The sequence below is a fragment of the Selaginella moellendorffii genome, unplaced genomic scaffold, assembly GCF_000143415.4.
Source record: "Selaginella moellendorffii unplaced genomic scaffold, v1.0 SELMOscaffold_98, whole genome shotgun sequence".
In the NCBI taxonomy this organism is placed as follows: domain Eukaryota; kingdom Viridiplantae; phylum Streptophyta; class Lycopodiopsida; order Selaginellales; family Selaginellaceae; genus Selaginella; species Selaginella moellendorffii.
This window is the reverse complement of record NW_003314359.1, coordinates 458,623-481,464: the sequence shown is the minus strand read 5'-3', so window position 1 is coordinate 481,464 and position 22,842 is coordinate 458,623. Positions and strand designations below refer to the sequence as shown.

The 22,842-nt window shown below is 46.4% G+C and overlaps 7 protein-coding genes and 1 non-coding gene across 10 annotated transcripts in view; 3 read left to right on the top strand and 5 right to left on the bottom strand.

Moving 5' to 3' along the window:
- Positions 1-188: 188 nt before the first annotated feature.
- Positions 189-2,125, bottom strand: LOC9636688. 2 transcript variants are annotated; one of them, XR_002990828.1, is made up of 10 exons: positions 1,821-2,125; positions 1,703-1,765; positions 1,449-1,504; positions 1,309-1,402; positions 1,197-1,257; positions 1,059-1,140; positions 948-1,003; positions 829-892; positions 573-775; positions 189-392 (listed from the first exon to the last, which is right to left on the bottom strand). XR_002990828.1 is itself a non-coding variant. In XM_024663365.1 (9 exons), exons 1-9 carry the CDS (start codon positions 1,929-1,931, stop codon positions 712-714), a joined length of 651 nt encoding a protein of 216 aa, XP_024519133.1. In that variant the 5' UTR covers positions 1,932-2,125; the 3' UTR covers positions 453-711. The 2 variants fall into 2 exon arrangements, 1 of the variants encoding a protein (XP_024519133.1); XM_024663365.1 differs by lacking the exon at positions 189-392 and having other exon boundaries at positions 453-775.
- Positions 2,126-2,248: 123 nt separating this feature from the next.
- On the top strand, positions 2,249-2,409 carry LOC112342098. Its single transcript, XR_002990830.1, has one exon. It is a non-coding gene; the product is annotated as a U1 spliceosomal RNA (small nuclear RNA).
- Positions 2,280-4,066, top strand: LOC112342083 (pentatricopeptide repeat-containing protein At5g55740, chloroplastic-like). Of its 2 annotated transcripts, XM_024663321.1 has the most exons (3): positions 2,280-3,015; positions 3,069-3,195; positions 3,277-4,066. In XM_024663321.1, the coding sequence occupies exons 2-3, from the start codon at positions 3,178-3,180 to the stop codon at positions 3,577-3,579; spliced, it is 321 nt and encodes a 106-aa protein (XP_024519089.1). In that variant the 5' UTR covers positions 2,280-3,015; positions 3,069-3,177; the 3' UTR covers positions 3,580-4,066. The 2 variants fall into 2 exon arrangements, with proteins under 2 accessions (XP_024519089.1, XP_024519090.1); XM_024663322.1 differs by having other exon boundaries at positions 2,280-3,195.
- A 113-nt stretch (positions 4,067-4,179) lies between these two features.
- LOC9636386 (cycloartenol synthase 2) lies at positions 4,180-7,474 on the top strand. The gene is made up of 18 exons (XM_024663247.1): positions 4,180-4,396; positions 4,455-4,643; positions 4,697-4,786; positions 4,839-5,027; positions 5,087-5,171; positions 5,221-5,387; positions 5,469-5,657; positions 5,707-5,820; positions 5,882-6,004; positions 6,056-6,178; positions 6,229-6,327; positions 6,373-6,429; positions 6,477-6,523; positions 6,581-6,724; positions 6,766-6,943; positions 6,997-7,077; positions 7,146-7,229; positions 7,285-7,474. The coding sequence occupies exons 1-18, from the start codon at positions 4,187-4,189 to the stop codon at positions 7,402-7,404; spliced, it is 2,289 nt and encodes a 762-aa protein (XP_024519015.1). The 5' UTR covers positions 4,180-4,186; the 3' UTR covers positions 7,405-7,474.
- On the bottom strand, positions 7,402-9,507 carry LOC112342060 (protein disulfide-isomerase-like). The gene is made up of 10 exons (XM_024663248.1): positions 9,315-9,507; positions 9,217-9,247; positions 8,881-9,156; positions 8,646-8,834; positions 8,471-8,596; positions 8,286-8,417; positions 8,111-8,230; positions 7,939-8,056; positions 7,762-7,874; positions 7,402-7,696 (listed from the first exon to the last, which is right to left on the bottom strand). The coding sequence occupies exons 1-10, from the start codon at positions 9,482-9,484 to the stop codon at positions 7,490-7,492; spliced, it is 1,482 nt and encodes a 493-aa protein (XP_024519016.1). The 5' UTR covers positions 9,485-9,507; the 3' UTR covers positions 7,402-7,489.
- A 2,786-nt stretch (positions 9,508-12,293) lies between these two features.
- Positions 12,294-15,940, bottom strand: LOC9636384 (cycloartenol synthase). Its single transcript, XM_024663249.1, has 18 exons — positions 15,639-15,940; positions 15,392-15,580; positions 15,249-15,338; positions 15,007-15,195; positions 14,862-14,946; positions 14,646-14,812; positions 14,376-14,564; positions 14,213-14,326; positions 14,025-14,147; positions 13,851-13,973; positions 13,702-13,800; positions 13,600-13,656; positions 13,506-13,552; positions 13,305-13,448; positions 13,086-13,263; positions 12,952-13,032; positions 12,800-12,883; positions 12,294-12,744 (listed from the first exon to the last, which is right to left on the bottom strand). The coding sequence occupies exons 1-18, from the start codon at positions 15,846-15,848 to the stop codon at positions 12,583-12,585; spliced, it is 2,331 nt and encodes a 776-aa protein (XP_024519017.1). The 5' UTR covers positions 15,849-15,940; the 3' UTR covers positions 12,294-12,582.
- A 1,713-nt stretch (positions 15,941-17,653) lies between these two features.
- Positions 17,654-21,155, bottom strand: LOC9636383 (cycloartenol synthase 2). Its single transcript, XM_024663250.1, has 18 exons — positions 20,862-21,155; positions 20,615-20,803; positions 20,472-20,561; positions 20,230-20,418; positions 20,086-20,170; positions 19,870-20,036; positions 19,601-19,789; positions 19,438-19,551; positions 19,255-19,377; positions 19,081-19,203; positions 18,931-19,029; positions 18,824-18,880; positions 18,723-18,769; positions 18,532-18,675; positions 18,313-18,490; positions 18,179-18,259; positions 18,026-18,109; positions 17,654-17,970 (listed from the first exon to the last, which is right to left on the bottom strand). Exons 1-18 carry the CDS (start codon positions 21,069-21,071, stop codon positions 17,809-17,811), a joined length of 2,331 nt encoding a protein of 776 aa, XP_024519018.1. The 5' UTR covers positions 21,072-21,155; the 3' UTR covers positions 17,654-17,808.
- A 688-nt stretch (positions 21,156-21,843) lies between these two features.
- Positions 21,844-22,842, bottom strand: part of LOC9636687 — a 16,485-nt gene continuing 15,486 nt past the window's right edge. The window contains exons 60-63 of the mRNA XM_024663299.1: positions 22,573-22,804; positions 22,459-22,511; positions 22,284-22,392; positions 21,844-22,218 (exon numbers count right to left, since the gene is read on the bottom strand). Of these exons, the coding sequence (XP_024519067.1) occupies positions 21,901-22,218; positions 22,284-22,392; positions 22,459-22,511; positions 22,573-22,804 (712 nt within the window). The 3' untranslated portion in view covers positions 21,844-21,900. The remainder of the gene's footprint in view (positions 22,219-22,283; positions 22,393-22,458; positions 22,512-22,572; positions 22,805-22,842) is intronic.

The window sequence follows — 22,842 nt, the reverse complement described above, 5'->3', positions numbered from 1 at the left end:
GTGCCTCGCTGCCGAACCCAGAACTGAAATGCAGGCGTCAGTGTTGAGAATCACCACAGGAACTTTAAACAGTAAATGCTGTCGATGATTCGCCTCCGTCACTGTTTCCATGAAGAAGGCGAAAACAAACCAAGCGAGTTGATGAGAGGAGATGAGATCACTCCTCCTTGAAGAGGATCCACCAAACCTAACACACTAGAAATTTATCCGGGTTGCTTCTGAAGAAAAACCGAAGTACGACAAGAAAATATAAAAAATAAAAAAAAATAAAAAAAACTAGAAAACCAACCAAAGAATCGAAGCCAACATCACCATCGACAGACTGGACCGAGCATTTACTTACACCAGTAACTCCCTCCAAAATTTAGTGAAACCAATTCTTGTTGAGCAACCTGAGCAAAGGAACAAGGATGAGAGCTTCTATCGACAGCGACACACGAGGAATGGACTCAAAAAATAAATGTTCTCAGCTAGCTTAAGAGGACCACGACTGACAGCTGCAAACCATATGCGAGCAAGCAGACACTGCGATATATACGAGTCTAAAAACTCAATTTGAAGAAGAGGCTCACCTTTTCTCTCAGTGCTACGAGCAACGTGCTCCTTTCCCTTTCGATTTGCGTGGCAATCTCTACTGCAGATGATTCCATTCCAACACATATATTAGTGATCCCAAGAGTCTAGAAAGAAATCGAGGCCTGTATAATTTTTTCATTCCGCTTTTTGGAGTTCTTCCATTGTTATACCCGTGTCAATCACGTTTTCTCTGACAAACCTGTGCAATTATCACCTCATTAGTGCGGGGGCCATAACAAAGTCGAGGCTTACCTGGATAGCTTATCCTTGGACGATTGCAGAATATAAATGGACATAACCAAGGTTAATAGAAAAGCTGCAGAGCCCAGTTCCCGGTCAGATAAGACGATATGGAGGACCACGCTGCTTACCAGATCCAAACAATATGTAGAAACCTGTTGCAACGTCAATCTCTGACTTCTCTTCCCTGCAATGAAACGCACAAACGACACCTCAAAAGCTCTGTGAACACGTAAGCGTACCAATTATATCGAACTAGTACGTGTTTTGGCCACTGCGAAGGATCCCAAAACTCTTTGAACGTCCCTTCGTGTTCGGCGGCATCTACAAACGAATAAAACATGTCATGAAAGGCATCCAAGGGTACGCGCTTTACTTACAATCCTCAGGCATCTCGACGACTTTGGCAGAAACGCCTTCCAAATCACCACCTGTGTACCTCTGGCGGACAAACAGTAAGCACGCATCTTATGCACAACTTAAACATCCCACCAGAGTCACGTCAATCATAGGCATTTTGCTGGACTGTCGGCCCACGATAAACAGCCATGGGGTGGTAATCCTCTCGTGCCCAAATTGCAAAGATCTGTGCATCAAACTTTAGCTACAAAGGAGATATAGAAGAGGCGTACATTTTGTAGGGGTCGGCGCCGCTGTAGCCAACAGGCTTTGGAATTGGGACAACAACCTGAGAGTTTTCATGGTCGTTAGATTCGAGGAATAAAAAGAGGAATTCAAGCAGGAAGAAACTGATTTTACGTGTTCTCCAAAGAAATGTTAATCTCACATCTACTAATTTACACCGAAGTGGTTTCTAGACGAAAAAAGAAAGCACTCTGTCTAGGAGGAAGTAAAGTTTTCTGAAAGAAAATCTAGAATGCTCTACCTCTCTGTCGATCCCAAATCGAGGGCAATGACGCCCCAAGTAATCGTGCCAGGGCGTTCGCATCTAGCAAGCAAGAAACTTCCGTCAAAAGAGGGAAAGAGAATGTAGCTCTACTCACGTTGTGGTACTGTCCCCTGCGCGCCAGCGGCACGTATTCTCCTAAAAAGTAGCCATCGCAAGCTCCGATCGCCGCGATGACGAGCAGCAGGAACAAGGCGGGCGATCCCATCGCCTCGATAAACCCTAAGAACTGGGAATATCTAGGGCATGGAAACGATTGCTAAGAAGAGCCAGTGCCTCTTTGATCGAAGAATGGCGTAGCATATGGCGACTTCCTCAAAATGTGGACTGAAGCTCTCCAGGCGAAAAGGAAACGATCGAAAGCCTTGTTTCTCAAAAACCTTCGAAAGTTTTTTTGTCTCCAACATTGTTGACTGTTGCTAGGTTTTTTGACCAAAGGATCCTGGAATTAAACCTATCCCACATGCCGGGGCGTAGAGTGAGGCCACTAAAACGTTATATAAGCTAGGACCTGGGAAGTGTTCCATACTTACCTGGACGGGGTCTATTGGCGATCGTAAAGGCTAATGGCCTAGGTTTGGCTTTCCCATTGCACTATGGCTTGGCCAGCCTACCATCTTCCCAAAGTGGAGGAGTGGACGTCGTAATTTGTGGAAGTTGAGGGCTCGCGTACGCGCGGCCCTCTCCAAATCAAAATTCCAAAGTAGTAAATCTATGACTTGAGATCAGTATGATCCTTTGTTAGGTTTCAATTAGGTCAGAGAAAGTTTTCGGGAAGATTGAGCGATGCGCAGGGGGGGCACGGCTAGGAAGAGAGCGTTCGAGTGATGCGAGAGGCACCGCGCTCCTCTCAAGGCGTGCGCGGAGCTGGCGTTCAAAGAGGAGTCTCCGGAGAACAGATTCCAGGTGTGGAAGCACCGGACCCTTGAGAGATTTTCGATCGGAGGTCAAACCGTGCGGGGATTGGCTACTTTACTTCTGTTCTCTCACCAGACCGTGTTACTTTTCTCGTCGCTCTCAAGGCTTGCTCTAGCTGCGAAAGACGAAAGTATGAAGATCAAGGCTCTGGCCCAAGGCGCGAGAATCCACTCCGGGACGTTTTCATCTTGAATGGGTGGACGCTGGCCGACAGGATGCCTGGGAGTGGGATGGCGATGGCGAAGAAGCTCTACTGCTGTTTGCGGTCATGCAGTACGAGGGATGTCTTCCGGGTTCTCAGCTTTCGTGGCTAGGCTTGGCTGCCTCGCGGAGAGCGAAGTGTCGATGGATGAAGATGAAGGCTTTGGAGAGAGGTATGTATGTTCATTCTTAAGCTTTCTCCAGTGGCTGATTTCGTGGCAAATAGCCTGGTGGATATGTACGCGAAGTGTGGGAGCTTAAGCTGAGCTCGCGTCGGGTTTTCAACACGATGAAACGCCACAGCGTGGTCTCGTGGACTGTTCTCACTGTGGGACATGCTCAACTCGGGCAAGGTGAGGAAGCTTTGCTTGTTTGCACCAGTGCAAACGGAAGGCTGCCAGCCGAATGCTCTAACGATTGTCGCTGCTTTACAGGTCGCACTCGCAGCTAAAGAAAAGAACCAGCCATCGCCAAAAATTTTGGACAAGATCATCGAAGTAGAGTGTCTGGCTGTTCGAAGTGGACATGGTCTAGACGCTTTCGTGGCCAGCACCTTTATCGAAGTTTACGGGAAGTGTGGAAGCTTGAGCAACACTAGCAGGGTCTTTGACACTCTCAAAGTGTGGTTTCGTGGGCGGCTTTGCTCTCGGCCTACGCTCGAAATGGAGAAGCCAACCTTGCAGCTCTTCGCCTTGATGCAACTGGAAGGCTGTGAACCCAACGCTCAAACTTCGTGACTGCTCTCAAGGCCTCTGTAGGATTTACTTGGAGGCCGGAAGAAGGATCCACTCGCAGCTCTCATCGCGTGGACTCGATGAAAAGCTCGCAGTAGCGAGCTCTCTGGTGAATTTCTACGGAAAGTGTGGAAGCGAGGCCAGGGAAGCTTTCGGCGCGATTGCTGACAAAGGGGGCCGTAGTGGCATGGAGTGGCTTGATCGAAGGCTATATTCGCCAAGGCAACACGCAGGAGATGTTTGATCTCTTCGACCGGATGATGGAGAGGGATTTTGAGGCCTGGTGGAGTGACTTTGCAGCCACACTGGGGTGGCTCACAAGGCGAGAGAAGTTTTGTGGACGATGAGGTGTGGTGTTGATCCAAGCATCGACCACTACTCGATCTCTATGGTCGAGACGAGTGGCCTTGGCAATGCCTTTCGATAGCAACGAAATGTCTATTCTGTAAACATTGATCCATGAAATGTCTATTCTGTAAACATTGATCCATGAAATATCTATTTTGTAAACATTGATCTATTATTGGCCGTTGGATCTCATGCATCCATCGGTCTATATTCATTATATGTATTCGTTAACGCATTAGAATATTTAGGGTTCTTGCTAGCAATGTGGAAGCTCCATGTCGCCAGCGGTGGCGATTCTTCTTCCGCCGCGCCCCTCAGCACTCTCAACGATCTCGTCGGCCGCCAGATCTGGTGCTACGACGAGGCCCTCGGCAGCGACGATGATCGCGCGCGCGTCCAAGAGGCTCGGGATCACTTCGCCAAGAATCGCCATGTCCAGAAGCACAGCTCCGATCTCCTCATGCGAATGCAGGTATGCTGGTGGAATTCCTGATTTTCGAATCTCCAATCTTTCTTCTCTTCTCGCATAGCTCTCCAAGGCTGCACAGCCGCTGCCCCAAATCCCTCCTCCAGTGAAGGTCCAAGGCGATGCGGAGATCAAGCAGAGCGATGTCGAGACCACGATTCGTCGTGCCTTGCGATTTTACTCCACCATTCAAGCCGAGGACGGCCACTGGCCTGGCGATTACGGAGGTCCCATGTTTCTCATGCCGGGATTGGTATGAGCTTATCTTTGGGATTTCTTACATGCCAAACGATGGTGTATTATCAGATCATTGCTTTGTACGTCACTGGAGCGATCAACGTGGTTTTGTCACCGGAGCACCACCGAGAAATGTGTAGATACTTTTTCAACCACCAGGTGTGTAATCTTTCTTTCTAGCGATGTTCGTGAATTTTCGTCTTTCTGGAAGAACGAAGATGGCGGCTGGGGATTGCACATTGAAGGGCACAGCACGATGTTTGGCACTGTACTTGTTTATGTTTCTCTACGGCTACTTGGCCAAGAACCAGACAAGCCAGCCATGGAGAGCGCCCTTTCATGGATTTTTGGTCATGGAGGGACCATCGCCATTCCGTCCTGGGGAAAGTTTTGGCTCGCGGTACGTGAAGGAAAATTCAAGTTGTTTCTTTGTTATTGACGATAACCTGTTTCTGTAAGGTTCTTGGAGTGTTCGATTGGTCGGGAGTCAATCCCCTACCGCCAGAAATGTATTTGCTGCCGTATGCGATTCCCCTTCATCCAGGTATCTCCTTAATTATTTGTTTTCTACGTATGCTCAAATCTTTCTTTAGGACGTATGTGGTGTCATTGCCGGATGGTTTATCTTCCTATGAGCTATATCTATGGTCGTCGTTTCACTGGAAAAATCACACCCAAGGTTGAAGCTCTGAGAAAGGAGCTCTTTAACGGACCCTTTGAAGACGTGGATTGGAATCGTGCGCGAAATACTTGTGCAAAGGTAAAATTTTCTGCGCACCCGAGAAGGGTGCATGTATTTTTATCAACTTACAGAAAGCATTTCTTGATGACTGGTATGCAGGAAGATCTGTATTATCCTCATCCGCTCATACAAGACGTTCTTTGGGGAGTTTTGCATAAAGGTGTGGAGCCTCTTTTAATGTGTTGGCCAGGATCATTGCTGCGTAAAAAGGCGCTTGATACCGTTCTCGAGCATATCCACTACGAGGATGTCAATACGAGATATACATGCATTGGGCCTGTTAACAAGGTGGGAATCGTTTTGCTCCTCTATCTATTTAGTTTATTGTTCCACTCAGGTCATCAACATGCTTTGCTGTTGGGCGGAGGACCCAAACTCCGAAGCTTTCAAACAGCACTTGCCCCGAATTCATGATTATCTCTGGGTTGCGGAAGATGGGCTGAAAATGCAGGTAAAAGGATTTTTTTAGATTTTTTTTTTTCTATTTGTTACGTAACCAAGAAACATATAAGGGATACAATGGCAGTCAACTTTGGGATACAGCTTTTGCTGTACAAGCGATAATATCAACGGACATGCTTGAAGAATCCGGGGAGATGCTGAAGAAAGCTCATTCCTACATAGAAAAATCACAGGTTTGTAACAAGAATCACTATACGCTGGTTATCACGATCTTCCTCCCAAAGGTACGCGAAGACTGTCCCGGGGATTTGGACTATTTCCATCGACATATATCAAATGGAGCATGGCCATTTTCTAACAGAGATCACGGATGGCCTATATCTGATTGTACTTCTGAAGGCTTAAAGGTATTATTGACCATGAGCTATCTATTTTGTGATGGAACATTTTGTTACAGAGTGTGTTGCTTCTATCACGCATTTCATCGGACCTTGTTGGGAAGCCCTTATCTCCAGAACGACTCTATGATTGCGTCAATATGATCATTTCATATCAGGTACAATACTCCTCGGATAAGTTGGCCGCTAACTCGTGAAATCAGAACGCCAATGGAGGAGTCGCATCATACGAGTTGACACGGTCATATGCTTGGATCGAGGTGAGATGAAAGGATGGGTTTTAAGTGATAACATGTCGAAACTGCAGCTGTTCAACCCTTCAGAAACATTTGGGGACATTACAATCGATTACTCGTAAGAACTACAGCTATCTAAGTACGCTCTCTAACTGTGCGTGTGGTCTTTTTCTAGCTATGTGGAATGTACATCAGCTTGCGTTCAGGCGCTCTGTGCTTTCAGCAGGCTCTACCCTGACCATCGGTCCAAGGAAATCGAGCTATTTGTAGCTAAAGGATGCCAATATATTGAAAGCATTCAAAGACCTGATGGCTCCTGGTAAGCTTGCATTCTTTTTTCTATTCTCATACGTTTTTAAGGTACGGGTCATGGGGTGTTTGTTTCACGTACGGCATCTGGTTTGGAGTCCTAGGCTTGGTTGCCGCTGGCAAAAGCTATAAGCACTCTGCAGCGATCCGCAAGGCCTGCGATTTCCTTCTTTCTAAGCAGCTCCCATCGGGTGGCTGGGGTGAGAGCTACCTCTCCTCTCAAAACAAGGTGTGGCTAATTTTCTCTTTCTCGTGATACATGTAAGCTTCTCTTCTTTGCAGGTTTATACGAACCTGGAAGGTGGTAAGCACCACCTCGTTAACACGGCCTGGGCGATGCTAGCGCTTATTGCAGGTGGACAGGCAAGTCTAAACAATTTAGTTTCAGAAATGTTTTGGTTTCAAAATGTTTCTCTCTTTATCTTGTTTAGGCCGAAAGAGATTCCACGCCTCTGCATAAAGCCGCTGCTCTTTTGGTAAACGGACAGCTTGAAGATGGCGATTTTCCACAGGAGGTACGTAATGCTTACATATGGTTTTTCCGTCACCTTGTTTGCTTATTTCTTGCAGGAAATAAGTGGAGTGTTTAACGGCAACTGCATGATCAGCTACTCCGCCTACAGGTGTATCTTCCCAATCTGGGCACTCGGACAATACCGCAGCCGCGTGCTCAAGCGTCCAGCGAAGTGATGGATTGATCTCGTCTTATTAGTTTCCGGCAACACATAACATAAAGCACCATTCCATCGCTTCGCAAAAATTCTCCCGACGGAAATCACAGCTCGTCTTTAGAAGGCTCGCCGGCGTCCGGTGCCGCCGAAGGAGCAGCCGAGGTTCTGTGCTTGTCAACGAAGCTGATCAAATCCTCCTTGCTTCGATCGCCCTCGTACTTGACGGCTTGCTTGGCGCCCGTGTAGAGGTAGAGCGTGGGGAAGCCCTGGACGTCAAACGTGTCGTCTTCAACGTCGTTGGCAGTGGCATCCTGCGTAGAGGAAAGAAAGAGACTGGTTACTTAGGAAGGCAACGCAACTGTGCAAGAAAACTCACCAGTTTCGCGATGACGACCTTGGGATCATCCTTGAAGTGTTCCGCGACTTCGTCCAGCGTGGGCGCCAGTTTCTTACAGTGGCCACACCACGGCGCGTAGAATTCCAAAAGAACTGGAGGTACGAATAGATGTTAGTAGAGTGTAAACTATAACGTGGTTATGTTCTTGTGCATTACCATCTTTCCCAGACTCGATAACGAGGTCGTTCAAAGTGTTCCTCACCACCACTTTGACTGGTTCATCGTTTTTCTCGGGAACGGGCTCGGACTTTACCCACGGCTTGAGCTTTCCAGCCTGTGTCCAATGTCAAGTGTAAGAGAAAATGTGAGCTTCCGTGAGAGAACTTACCAAATAGTCGTCCACAAAACTGGATAGCTTTGATGATTCGATCGTCTCTACTGCGAACTTTTTCCCTTGAGCGTCTTGTACAACAATGGACGGCAGCTTCGCAGCTGCAAGACCAAAGTGCTGCACAAAAGAAAAGATTTAAGAATGTGAGGATACCAAATTAGAATTAGCAGACCTGAAGAGCATGGTCGTTTCCTGCGCTGTTGGCAGCAAGGAAAAGAAGGCCTTTTGGTTTGTTTGACTCTGCAACCTTCTTGTAAGCAGGTCGATATTCTTCGTCATGGCTCGACTCGACAAACAGAAACACCTATCCTCCCCAAAAAAAGGTAAACATCAATCCAAACATTGAGAAAACAAAACCTTTGGCGCCTCCTTGTTGAAAAACTTCATTAGAAACGGCTGCATTTCGGGGTCCTGATTCAGCTCGGTCACAAGAGGCAAGCTCGATTCCTCCACAAACTTTTTGAGCTCCTCGACATAGAAATTCTAAGAAGGTAGCGTTAAGCAAGATAGATGGCAACCAGTCAGAGCTTACCGTGAAGTCGTTAAAACGTTCGTCGAAAACCTTGAACAGCCTGACTGCCGGAGCTTTCAGTGGCTCGTCCTTCAGAGGCAGCACGGAAGCGTCCAGTGTGTGACGAAAGTCGTACTCAGATCTGAGCGCTTCCGCGAGAGCCGTGAAGTTTTGGAACTCTTCGCTATCATATGACTTGAAAACTCCAATCTGGAAGAGAGTCAAGCAAAAAAGAATTTTGAGCTTCAAAACTTACAATGGCTATCTTGTTCTGTCCAACGAAATCACCAGCCTCTTCAGTAGAAGTTAGCTCCACTGTGGCTGGCCCGGCTTGTTTCTTCAAGTAGCTCACAATGCCATCTGCGTCGCGCGGCCCCTTGTACTCCTCCACGGTCCCCTTGCGAATGATCTTCAAGGTGGGGAAACCCCGGATCTCATAGTCCGACGCAATCTTCTTGTTCTTCTCCTCGTTCGCGTCTACTTTGGCCAAAACAATGTTGTGTTCTTTCAGTGCGGTCGCCGCCTTCTCGTACTGGAGCAAAAGAGCAAATCAATAGTTAGTTCTTCGCTGTGAAGAGGAGAATAATCTCACCTCGGGAGCTAGCTTCTTACAGTGCCCACACCTGTCAATCGAAATATCAGATTAGCCATCATCAGCGAGACGCCAGTCGATCGATCGATCGATCTTACCAGGGCGCGTAGAACTCGACGACGATGAAGTCGTGCTTCTTGATCTCGTCCGCGAAGTTGGAGTCGTCGAGCTCAAGAACATCGCTGCTCTCGCTCGATGCATCGATGACTCTGGCAGCAGTGACCGCCAGCAGCGCTAGCGCCAGGAATATCACTCCCGCTCGCGCCATGGAAATTATCCAGTAACAAAGCCCTAGGCGAGAGCTTAAAACCCCACACAGAACAGGAACTGTGTACGATGTGTACGAACGGCTAGATTGCCACTTAGCCATGCAATGCGGGAATCGTAGCCGTCCATCTGGTCATGACATGGCAAAGAGCTTCCTTTGCGTACACGTGGCATTCATCGGTTGGGCACTTGACGTGCAAGGCAGCCACATTATTCACGTTTTCGCTGACGTGGACGTTTATTGGAATATGCTGAAGAGATCCTGTTCTTACTCCTGATTAGGGCAAAGAAGCATTTTCTCATTTTTATGGCGGGGGCTGCGCTGATCCGGGGTGTGGAGGCGCAAGCTTCCGCCGCGCTCATCTACAGCCTGGGGGTGGATTGCCACGGCGCTCAATCGCTCGTCCAGGACGCCGTGGCGTCGCCGCCGAGGAGGCTGTGCTCGCGGGTGAGGAAGCGTGCCAGGACGATTCGCGGCCGCGGCAGGCGCAGATCGTATTCTTCGGGCTCCGAGGAGGATTTCTCCGATGGCAACGGGGGAAATGGAAATGGGGCCGGCGACAACGGCAGCGGCGGTGGCGGATCGTCCGATTGGTGGGGTGAGAGCTGGAGCGACGATGGATCGTGGTGGTGGTGGAGGGACGAGGGATCGAGGAGGGCGCTTCTCAGCTTTTTCCACCAGGTCGCGTGCTGGGTATGTTTGCTCCAATCCCTCCATTTTCTAGTTAAGAACGTCATCAGGCTTAGCCAGGGGGGTGACCCGTATGGCTCTGGAGAGACCACCTCGGTGCTCTCGCATTGATTCCTCCTGCAAGGCTACTCGACAGCCATTTGTGTATATAATTCCACGTTCGCTGCATAGAATCACACAAGCAAGCTTTTCTTGTGAATTTTCATTCTATAGTCTTTGGTTTGTCTTGGTTTGCTTTTCTTTTATCTCGGGAACTCCAAAGAGAAAAAGGAAAGTTAGTGTCTCTTTCCTTGTACTTAGGAAAGATGTTTAATTGTGATCACGCTAATTTGTCCTCGAGAGGAAGAGCTTTCCAATCATATGACCGAGCAGGGAGGATCCGAGTGGAGCGTGAAGCTGTACACATAGCCATCCGACTCGACCCTCAGCTCGGTGGCGAACATCTGGAAGTTGTTCCCGAAGAAAGAGTGGCCGAGGACAAAGTCGTGGCGGGAGAACTTCATCACGGCAAAGTCCATCCGGCCCATGTACCCGCCATCGATCTCGAACTCGAGCTTCGGGGCCACCAAGTTGCCGGTGTAAGTACTGGTTCCCAGCGGTGTCTCGACGCTAAACTCCGTGCACTCCTCCGTTCGCAGGCCGAGGCGGGACACGGTGCTCTCGGACACGAAGTTGTCGGAGCTGTTGCTGGCCACGAAGCTGACTGTGTGCCCGTTCACTCTCCCGCGCAGCCATTTCCCGAAGTCGTCGTCGCCGTAGTACACCACAAAGTGGAGCTTCACGTCCTTCTTTGGAGCGCTCGGCGGCTGCTCCTCCTTTGGAGGTAAGGCCACGAAACTCTGGTAGTAGCGAGCTGTCAGGGGTGGTGATTCTTTCGGCTTTGCCTCGGCAGCGGCCTTTGCGGCCCTCTCCGCCTGGAGCGCCAGAGTTATGGCCTCCTGCAAGTTCCTGGGCTTCCTCACGTTGACGAAGTTTGCCAGCGGCGGGTTGAGACCCGAGATGTACCGGTTGAGCTTGCGCGAGTCGAGAAAGTTATCGGCGTATTCTCCGACTGAGAGCTCTTTCTGTTTGATCGCAGTGGCAGCGTCATCGCCAGCGGCGCACGGCTTGAAGCAGCGAAGTATGAGATTCTTGAAATCCTCCCAGGTGGTGGTGGCGGCGCCGTCCTGGTGGTGAAGAGCTCTCCACTTGGCGTGGGCGGGGCCTGTGAGATAGTTTGCGGCATAGAGAATCTTGTGGCTGTCCTCGTGGATGGCGACTGTGTTAAAGAAGCACTCGAGCTTGGAGATCCATTCGTCTACGTCCCCCTCGCCATTGAAGGCCGGGAGATGGAATGCTGGCCACATTCTCTCTTGGTGGTGGCTCTTGGCTTTTTAACTGTCACATGCACCAATTTAATTTTAATAGGTAAGAATTTTAACATTAAACCTTGATTAGAGAAGTTTAACAGCTGAAAATCTCAACCGTTGGATTGAGAAATATTTAGATATTTTAGGTTTATTCTTCACACCCTTTTTTTAAATTAAAAAGTCAATACTAGGGTTTTAGAGGGTTTATAGCACCAAAAATGCATAAACTGTTTTATGCCATTGGCTTCAAGTTCGACTTATGAAACACTGTCCATGAAGTGTTTTATTCCATTGGCTTCAAGTTTGTCTATCCCTTGTGAAATAAGTAATTTATTTTCTCATCCTGTTGTAGAATTGATTGATGGCACATTTAATGAAGAAACTCTATTCTACCCCCAATTACCGAAAAGCTGCAAAGATTGGTATGCCAACAATGGTTTGAGTTTATGACAGACTGTGTTAAGCTTTGGATCATTATGCAGTTCTAATAGATATGAAAACTTTAGTCAAGATAATGATAGTTCAGCAGCAATATCTTGACAGTTCAGCAGTAGTATCTTGATAATTTAGACGTTGTCAGCTGAGATTGCTGAGTTTTGGAAGAAAAGAACCTTCTCTCTCTCTCTATATATATATATAACTTTTACAGTCCACTTCCACTAGTGCCAATCTGGGGCTTTGAGTCGTCGATATATAAATGAAGAACTTTAATTTGAATTCAAAGTTATTGTATAATATACGTGCCCAAGCAAACAAATGTGCAGTAGAGATGATACTATCAACGAAGATATTCACTATTGGTAGCTTCTTATACATGATGGACACGTCAAGGGTGGGAGTCCATTCCCCAGAAGAACGATGAATCAGTGAGAGTGGTGATCGAGCCTGGGGAAGACGGTACATCTGTTTTTGATAAGCACACGTTTTGTTTCAGGATGCCACTGCCATATTGAAGAAGACATGTTTGACTTCCAGGGCTTCCACAACAACACTGGACGGCAGCGAGCCAGCTAAAAACGAGCTGGGATTCCATGGGTAAAATTTTAGCAAAGCGATGCTTTATGTGTCATGGTTTATGTGTTGCTGAAAACTAATAAAAGACTCAATTGCTGGATGCTTGAGCACGCGGCTGCGGTATTGTCCGAGTGCCCAGATTGGGAAGATACACCTGTAGGCGGAGTAGCTGATCGTGCAGTTGCCGTTAAACACTCCAATTATTTCCTGCAAGAAAGAAGCAAACAAGGTGACGGAAAAACCATATGTAAGCATTACGTACCTCCTGTGGAAAATCGCCATCTTCAAGCTGTCCGTTTACCAAAAGAGCAGCGGCTTTATGCAGAGGCGTGGAATCTCTTTCAGCCTAAACAAGATAAAGAGAGAAACATTTTGAAACCAAAACATTTCTGAAACTAAATTGTCTAGACTTGCCTGTCCACCTGCAATAAGCGCTAGCATCGCCCAGGCCGTGTTAACGAGGTGGTGCTTACCACCTTCCAGGTTCGTATAAACCTGCAAAGAAGAGAAGCTTACATGTATCACGAGAAAGAGAAAATTAGCCACACCTTGTTTTGAGAGGAGAGGTAGCTCTCACCCCAGCCACCTGATGGGAGCTGCTTAGAAAGAAGGAAATCGCAGGCCTTGCGGATCGCTGCGGAGTGCTTATAGCTTTTGCCAGCGGCAACCAAGCCTAGGACTCCAAACCAGATGCCGTACGTGAAACAAACACCCCATGACCCGTACCTTAAAAACGTATGAGAATAGAAAAAAGAATGCAAGCTTACCAAGAGCCATCAGGTCTTTGAATGCTTTCAATATATTTGCATCCTTTGGCCACAAATAGTTCGATTTCCTTGGACCGATGGTCAGGGTAGAGCCTGCTGAAAGCACAGAGCGCCTGAACGCAAGCTGATGTACATTCCACATAGCTAGAAAAAGACCAAACGCACAGTTAGAGGGCATACTTAGATAGCTGTAGTTCTTACGAGTAATCGATTGTGATGTCCCCAAATGTTTCTGAAGGGTTGAACAGCTGCAGTTTCGACATGTTATCACTTAAAACCCATCCTTTCATCTCACCTCGATCCAAGCATATGACCGTGTCAACTCGTATGATGCGACTCCTCCATTAGCGTTCTGATTTCACGAGTTAGCGGCCAACTTATCCGAGGAGTATTGTACCTGATATGAAATGATCATATTGACGCAATCATAGAGTCGTTCTGGAGATAAGGGCTTCCCAACAACGTCCGATGAAATGCGGGATAGAAGCAACACACTCTGTAACAAAATGTTCCATCACAAGATAGATAGCTCATGGTCAATAATACCTTCAAGCCTTCAGAAGTACAATCAGATATAGGCCATCCGTGATCTCTGTTAGACAATGGCCATGCTCCATTTGATATATGTCGATGGAAATAGTCCAAATCCCCGGGACAGTCTTCGCGTACCTTTGGGAGGAAGATCGTGATAACCAACGTATAGTGATTCTTGTTACAAACCTGTGATTTTTCTATGTAGGAATGAGCTTTCTTCAGCATCTCCCGGGATTCTTCAAGCATGTCCGTTGATATTATCGCTTGTACAGCAAAAGCTGTATCCCAAAGTTGACTGCCATTGTATGCCTTATATGTTTCTTGGTTACGTAACAAATAAATTTTTTAAAAAAAAATTCTAAAAATCCTTTTACCTGCATTTTCAGCCCATCTTCCGCAACCCAGAGATAATCATGAATTCGGGGCAAATGCTGTTTGAAAGCTTCGGAGTTTGGGTCCTCCGCCCAACAGCAAAGCATGTTAATGACCTGACTGGAACAATAAACTAAATAGATAGAGGAGCAAAACGATTCCCACCTTGTGAACAGACCCAATGCATATATATCTCGTATTGACATCCTCGTAGTGGATATGCTCGAGAACCGTATCAAGCGCCTTCTTGCGCAGCAATGATCCTGGCCAACGCATTAAAAGAGGCTCCACACCTTTATGCAAAACTCCCCAAAGAACATCTTGTATGAGCGGATGAGGATAATACAGATCTTCCTGCATACCAGTCATCAAGAAATGCTTTCTGTAAGTTGATAAAAATAAATGCACCCTTCTCGGGTGCGCAGAAAATTTTACCTTCGCACAAGTATTTCGCGCACGATTCCAATCCACGTCTTCAAAGGGTCCGTTAAAGAGCTCCTTTCTCAGAGCTTCAACCTTGGGTGTGATTTTTCCAGTGAAACGACGACCGTAGAGATAGCTCATAGGAAGATAAACCATCCGGCAATGACACCACATACGTCCTAAAGAAAACTTTGAGCATACGTAGAGAACAAATAATTAAGGGGATACCTGGATGAAGGGGAATCGCATACGGCAGCAAATACATTTCTGGCGGTAGGGGATTAACTCCCGACCAATCGAACACTCCAAGAACCTTACAAGAAAAAGGTTATCGTCAATAACAAAGAAACAACTTGAATTTTCCTTCAGGTACCGCGAGCCAAAACTTTCCCCAGGACGGAATGGCGATGGTCCCTCCATGACCAAAAATCCATGAAAGGGCGCTCTCCATGGCCGGCTTGTCTGGTTCTTGGCCAAGTAGCCGTAGAGAAACATATACAAGTACAGTGCCAAACATCGTGCTGTGCCCTTCAATGTGCAGTCCCCAGCCGCCATCTTCGTTCTTCCAGAAAGACGAAAAATTCACGAACATCGGTAGAAAGAAAGATTACACACCTGGTGATTGAAAAAGTATCTACACATTTCTCGTTGGTGCTCCGGTGACAAAACCACGTTGATCGCTCCAGTGACGTACAAAGCAATGATCTGATAATACACCATCGTTTGGCATGTAAGAAATCCCAAAGATAAGCTCATACCAATCCCGGCATGAGAAACATGGGACCTCCGTAATCGCCAGGCCAGTGGCCGTCCTCGGCTTGAATGGTGGAGTAAAATCGCAAGGCACGACGAATCGTGGTCTCGACATCGCTCTGCTTGATCTCCGCATCGCCTTGGACCTTCACTGGAGGAGGGATTTGGGGCAGCGGCTGTGCAGCCTTGGAGAGCTATGCGAGAAGAGAGGAAAGATTGGAGATTCGAAAATCAGGAATTCCACCAGCATACCTGCATTCGCATGAGGAGATCGGAGCTGTGCTTGTGGACATGACGATTCTTGGTGAAGTGATCCCGAGCCTCTTGGACGCGCGCGCGATCCTCGTCGCTGCCGATGGCCTCGTCGTAGCACCAGATCTGGCGGCCGACGAGATCGTTGAGAGTGCTAAGGGGGGCCGCGGAAGAAGAATCGCCAGCGCTGGAGACATGGAGCTTCCACATTGCTATCAAGATTCACCAATCCGATGAAGCACAGGGGTGAGGTGGCGGTTTGTGAAAGTCTAGGCAAGGGAGTTCTGACGGGCTTACGCCCGTTTTAAGATCGCTTCAAGCTAACAGTAAGTGTGCAATGACTTTTGGACCACATGGCGTATTACTCAAATATTATATTGTATACATATAGGTAATATTTACGTAACTCATTTTTGAGGTTGAGAGGGCAACTACCAGTGAGACTTGAGCTGTCTCTAAAATGCAATCCTAGATACCCATGCTACTTTTCCATTTTGCTATATTGTTTATGGGCATGTATGCTGAAATCCCGAATTTCTGGTCAACTTGGGGTGCATTGTTCTTTTATAAATTCAAAACCAGGAATGTGTACTCTTGAGCTTGTCTTGAACACTAGTATTCATCTTACTAACGTACTCGAGGATTCTTCTCATCATGTAATTTTCTTTAGCACTTTGCCTAAAGTGTTACCCTAGTGTATATAACTTCTTTTAAAGAATTTTGAGCTCTTCTCTTTTGGCGGTTACTTTTGGGCGGATTGAGTTTCATCAGTATGGATTGGATTTTGTAAGAGCATATCACAATGTGGTTTAAATACTTCACTTTCGTTGCAAATTCATATTTGCTCTTCTTCGTAACTTCTAAGAGTGACTATAGATATAAGAACAAGTGATATCATATGAGTGCTTCTTCATAGGCACCATGCTATCAAACAACACATTCCATATGCTGTCTATGTATGGCAATCAATTTGTCCTCCGGCTCTAAATGAAGTGTTCATTCGATCTCATGGTATTCTACCTACATGTCAATAGTTAGACTATAACTGGAAAAAACTAGGCCGAAGTGATCATGGCTTTTGGGAATGGGGGTATAAATAGCCCTAATTCTCTGTGCGATATAGTCTTTGAGAACTTGGAGGACGGCAACCACAAACTACGAAATAGAAACCTTTAACCTTTTAAGGTGGTGGTTCTTGGCTTTTTAACTGTAATTTAATTTTAGTAGGTAAGAATTTTAACATTAAACCTTGATTTGAGAAGTTTAGCAGCTGAAAATCTCAACTGTTAAATTGAGAAATAATCTGGAATATATTTAGATATATTCTTCACACCCTTTTTTATCAAACAAGTAAATTAAAATATTCTGAAAAGTCAATACTAGGGTTTTAGAGGGTTTATAGCATGCCAGGGTGTTTTATGCCATTGGCTTCAACTTCGTCAATCACTTATGAAACACTGTCCATGAAGTGTTTTATTCCACTGAGTTTGTCTATCCCTTGTGAGATATGTAATTTATTTTCTCATTCTGTTGTAGAATTGACATTTAGCACAACCCTAAATTACCAAAAAGCTGCAAAGATTGGTATGCCAACAATGGTTTGAGTTATGACCAAATTAGGCTTTGGATCAGACTATGTTATAATAGATATCAAAGCTTTAGTCAAGATAATGATAGTTCAACAGCAATATCTTGACAGTTCAGCAGTAGTATCTTGATAATTTAAGTTGTCAGCTGAGATCTCTCGCTCTCTATATATAAAACTTTACAGTCCACTTCCACTAGTGCCAATCTGGGACTTCGAGTAGTCGATATATAAATGAAGAACTTTAATTTGAATTCGAAGTTGTTGTATAATATGCGTGCCCAAGCAAACAAATTTGCAGTAGAGATGATACTATCAACGAAGATATTCACTATTGGTAGCTTATTACACATGATGGACACGTCAGGGGTGGGAGTCCATTCCCCAGAAGAACGATGAATCAGTGAAAGTGGTGATCGAGCCTGACATCTGTTTTTGATAAGCACACGTTTTGTTTCAGGATGCCACTGCCATATTGAAGAAGACATGTTTGACTTCCAGGGCTTCCACAACAACACTGGACGGCCGCGAGCCAGCTAAAAACGAGCTGGGATTCCATAGGTAAAATTTTAGCAAAGCGATGCTTTATGTGTCATGGTTTATGTGTTGCTGGAAACTAATAAAAGACTCAATTGCTGGACGCTTGAGCACGCGGCTGCGGTATTGTCCGAGTGCCCAGATTGGGAAGATACACCTGTAGGCGGAGTAGTTGATCATGCAGTTGCCGTTAAACACTCCAATTATTTCCTGCAAGAAAGAAGCAAACAAGGTGACGGAAAAACCATATGTAAGCATTACATACCTCCTGTGGAAAATCGCCATCTTCAAGCTGTCCGTTTACCAAAAGAGCAGCGGCTTTATGCAGAGGCGTGGAATCTCTTTCAACCTAAACAAAGATAAAGAGAGAAACATTTTGAAACCAAAACATTTCTGAAACTAAATTGTTTAGACTTGCCTGTCCACCTGCAATAAGCGCTAGCATCGCCCAGGCCGTGTTAACGAGGTGGTGCTTACCACCTTCCAGGTTCGTATAAACCTGCAAAGAAGAGAAGCTTACATGTATCACGAGAAAGAGAAAATTAGCCACACCTTGTTTTGAGAGGAGAGGTAGCTCTCACCCCAGCCACCTGATGGGAGCTGCTTGGAGAGAAGGAAATCGCAGGCCCTGCGGATCGCTGCAGAGTGCTTATGGCTTTTACCAGCGGCAACCAAGCCCAGGACTCCAAACCAGATGCCGTACGTGAAACAAACACCCAATGACCCGTACCTTAAAAACGTATGAGAATAGAAAAAAGAATGCAAGCTTACCAGGAGCCATCAGGCCTTTGAATGCTTTCAATATATTGGCATCCTTTGGCTACAAATAGCGCGATTTCCTTGGACCGATGGTCAGGGTAGAGCCTGCTGAAAGCACAGAGCGCCTGAACGCAAGCTGACGTACATTCCACATAGCTAGAAACAGAACGTTAAGAGAGCATACTTAGATAGATAGCTCTTACGAGTAGTCAATTGTTATGTTCCCAAATATTTCTGAAGGGTTGAACAGCTGCAATTTCGACATGTTATCACTAAAAGCCAACACAGCGTCCTTTCATCTCACTTCGATCCAAGAGTATGATCGTGTCAGCTCGTATGATGCGACTCCTCCACTAGCGTTCTGCTTTCGCCAGTTAGCGGCGAACTCGTCCAAAGAGAAAAGTTTAGTACCTGCAATGAAAGGATCAGTTTGACGCAATCATAAAGCCGATCCGGAGATAAGGGCTTCCCAACAACGTCCGAGGAAATGCGTGATAGAAGCAACACACACTATAACAGAATGTTCCATCAGAAGGTAGATAGCTCAATAGTCGACAATACCTTCAAGCCTTCAGCAGTGCAATCCGGTACAGGCCATCCGTGATCTCTGTTGGAAAATGTCCATGCTCCATTTGAAATATGACGATGAAAATGCTTCAAATCCCCGGGACAGTCTTCGCGTACCTTTGGGAGGACGATCGTGATAAGTAACGGATAGGGATTCTTGTTACAAACCTGTGATTTTTCTATGTAGGAATGAGCTTTCTTCAGCATCTCCCCGGATTCTTCAAGCATGTCCGTTGATATTATCGCTTGTACAGCAAAAGCTGTATCCCAAAGTTGACTGCCATTGTATCCCTTATATGTTTCTTGGTTACGTAACAAATAGAAAAAAAAAAAATCTAAAAATCCTTTTACCTGCATTTTCAGCCCATCTTCAGCAACCCAGAGATAATCATGAATTCGGGACAAGTGCTGTTTGAAAGCTTCGGAGTTTGGGTCCTCCGCCCAACAGCAAAGCATGTTGATGACCTGAGTGGAACAATAAACTAAATAGACAGAGGAGCAAAACGATTCCCACCTTGTTAACAGACCCAATGCATATATATCTCGTATTGACATCCTCGTAGTGGATATGCTCGAGAACCGTATCAAGCGCCTTTTTGCGCAGCAATGATCCTGGCCAACGCATTAAAAGAGGCTCCACACCTTTATGCAAAACTCCCCAAAGAACATCTTGTATGAGCGGATGAGGATAATACAGATCTTCCTGCATACCAGTCATCAAGAAATGCTTTCTGTAGTTGATAAAAATAAATGCACCCTTCTCGGGTGCGCAGAAAATTTTACCTTCGCACAAGCATTTCGCGCACGATTCCAATCCACGTCTTCAAAGGGTCCGTTAAAGAGCTCCTTTCTCAGAGCTTCAACCGTGGGTGTGATTTTTCCAGTGAAACGACGACCGTAGAGATAGCTCATAGGAAGATAAACCATCCGGCAATGACACCACATACGTCCTAAAGAAAACTTTGAGCATACGTAGAGAACAAATAATTAAGGAGATACCTGGATGAAGGGGAATCGCATACGGCAGCAAATACATTTCTGGTGGTAGGGGATTAACTCCCGACCAATCGAACACTCCAAGAACCTTACAGAAACAGGTTATCGTCAATAACAAAGAAACAACTTGAATTTTCCTTCACGTACCGCGAGCCAAAACTTTCCCCAGGACGGAATGGCGATGGTCCCTCCATGACCAAAAATCCATGAAAGGGCGCTCTCCATGGCCGGCTTGTCTGGTTCTTGGCCAAGTAGCCGTAGAGAAACATAAACAAGTACAGTGCCAAACATCGTGCTGTGCCCTTCAATGTGCAGTCCCCAGCCGCCATCTTCGTTCTTCCAGAAAGACGAAAAACTCACGAACATCGCTAGAAAGAAAGATTACACACCTGGTGATTGAAAAAGTATCTACACATTTCTCGGTGGTGCTCCGGTGACAAAACCACGTTGACCGCTCCAGTGACGTACAAAGCAATGATCTGATAATACACCATCATTTGGCATGTAAGAAATCCCAAAGATAAGCTCATACCAATCCCGGCATGAGAAACATGGGACCTCCGTAATCACCAGGCCAGTGGCCGTCCTCGGCTTGAATCGTGGAGTAAAATCGCAAGGCACGACGAATCGTGGTCTCGACATCGCTCTGCTTGATCTCCGCATCGCTTTGGACCTTCACTGGAGGAGGGATTTGGGGCAGCGGCTGTGCAGCCTTGGAGAGCTATGCGAGAAGAGAAGAAAGATTGGAGATTCGAAAATCAGGAATTCCACCAGCATACCTGCATTCGCATGAGGAGATCGGAGCTGTGCTTCTGGACATGACGATTCTTGGCGAAGTGATCCCGAGCCTCTTGGACGCGCGCGCGATCCTCGTCGCTGCCGAGGGCCTCGTCGTAGCACCAGATCTGGCGGCCGACGAGATCGTTGAGAGTGCTAAGGGGGGCCGCGGAAGAAGAATCGCCAGCGCTGGAGACATGGAGCTTCCACATTGCTATAAAGATTCACCAATCCGATGAAGCACAGGGGTGAGGTGGCGGTTTGAGGCAGGGGAGTTCTGACGGGCTTAAGCCCGTTTTAAGACCGCCCTCAAGCTAACAAGTGTGCAATGACTTTTGGACCACATGGCGTATTACTCAAATATTATAATGTATACATATAGGTAATATCGACGTAACTCATTTTTACCAGTGAGACTTGAGCTGTGGCTAAAATGCAATCCTAGATACCCATGGTACTTTTCCATTTTGCTTAATTGTTTATGGGCATGTGTGTTGGAGTCCCGAATTTCTCGTCAACTTGCGGTGGTTGGTTGGCATTGTTCTTTTGTAAATTCAAAACCAGGAATCTGTACTGTCTTGAACACTTCTATTCATCTTACTAACATACTTCAGGATTCTTCTCATCATGTCTTCAGGTTTAGCACTCTGCCTTTTTTGCACTTATTTAGATAGTGTTACCCTAGTGTATATTCTTGTTTTATTTAAAGAATTTTGAGCTCTTCTCTTTTGGCGGCTACTTTTAGGCGGATGGATTGGATTTTGCAAGAATGTGGCTTAAATACTTCACTTTTGACTTTGCAAATTTATATTTGCTCTTTTTCATAACTTCTAAGAGCGACTAGAAATATAAGAACAAGTGATATCACATGAGTGCTTCTTCGTAGGCACCATGCTATCAAACAACACATTCCATATATGTATGGCAATCAATTTTTCCTCTGGCTCTGCCCCATGCAACCTGGCAACCACGAACTACGAAATAGAAACCTTTAACCTTTTAAGGTTGCAGATTTTATTTTCCAAACAAGCTTAAAATTTTTTACATGGTACTAGTAGCGGCGATTCTCTTGGCGGCTCGCGAGGCCCCATTCTTTTTCGCTTCCCTGCTCACGAAAAAGGTGAGAGCGTCGTTATGTACCTGGTAGATGTAGCAGTGCCACGGTTGCTTGGCGTGCCACAACGCTTGCTCCAGGAACGCCGCCGCCTCCACAGCGTCAGTACGAGCACACCACACCACGTCCGCCGCCGGCTCCACGTATGCAGGCGAGGCCACGTATCCCAGGCTCTCGTACCCAGCCGGAGCTCTCGGCTTCCATATCGTCACTGGCTCGTATCCATCCTTCCAGTTCCTCCACACCTTTTGGAAAGTTTTCCCAACACGAGTGAGTTTAGAGTTTGGAAGAAAGTGAAGAGTTTTCATACCAGATCGAAGCCTGTTGGAAGAGCAAACATGCCATCGTTGTTCTTGTAGGACACCGTCACCGTGGGTGGATTCGTGCCGTGGTATGCAATGTCTCCAATGGAGACATAGCTACGCAAAGAAAGACCAATAGTTAAAACTACACAACTTGATCCTTTTGAGTGCTAGCTCGCTTACCCGTCGGGAACAATCGGCCGCCATATAGTACATTGTACTCCACAGTCAGCTCCCTATATCATCGATGGAAGAATTCAGTGCCTTCCAATTAGAAGAAAAAAGTGTTTTACGTACCGCTGACGAAAACGTTGTACAGCAAACACTCGAGTCCTGCTCGCTCTTCCAGATCTGCTCGAAGAGTATGACTTCTTTGGTTGTTATTCGTCCATCGCTTACAGAGGAGTCACTAGCCTCCTCGTCGGTGTCTTTCCTCCTGTCCGACGCGAGCGCACGCTTCGATGCTCTCGGGGTTGGCATTGATCTTGTCTGCTGCCATTTTCTCATCTGATAAATATAATAAAAAGCTCAGAAATAAACTTACGACCGCCTAGATCTTGTTTGAAA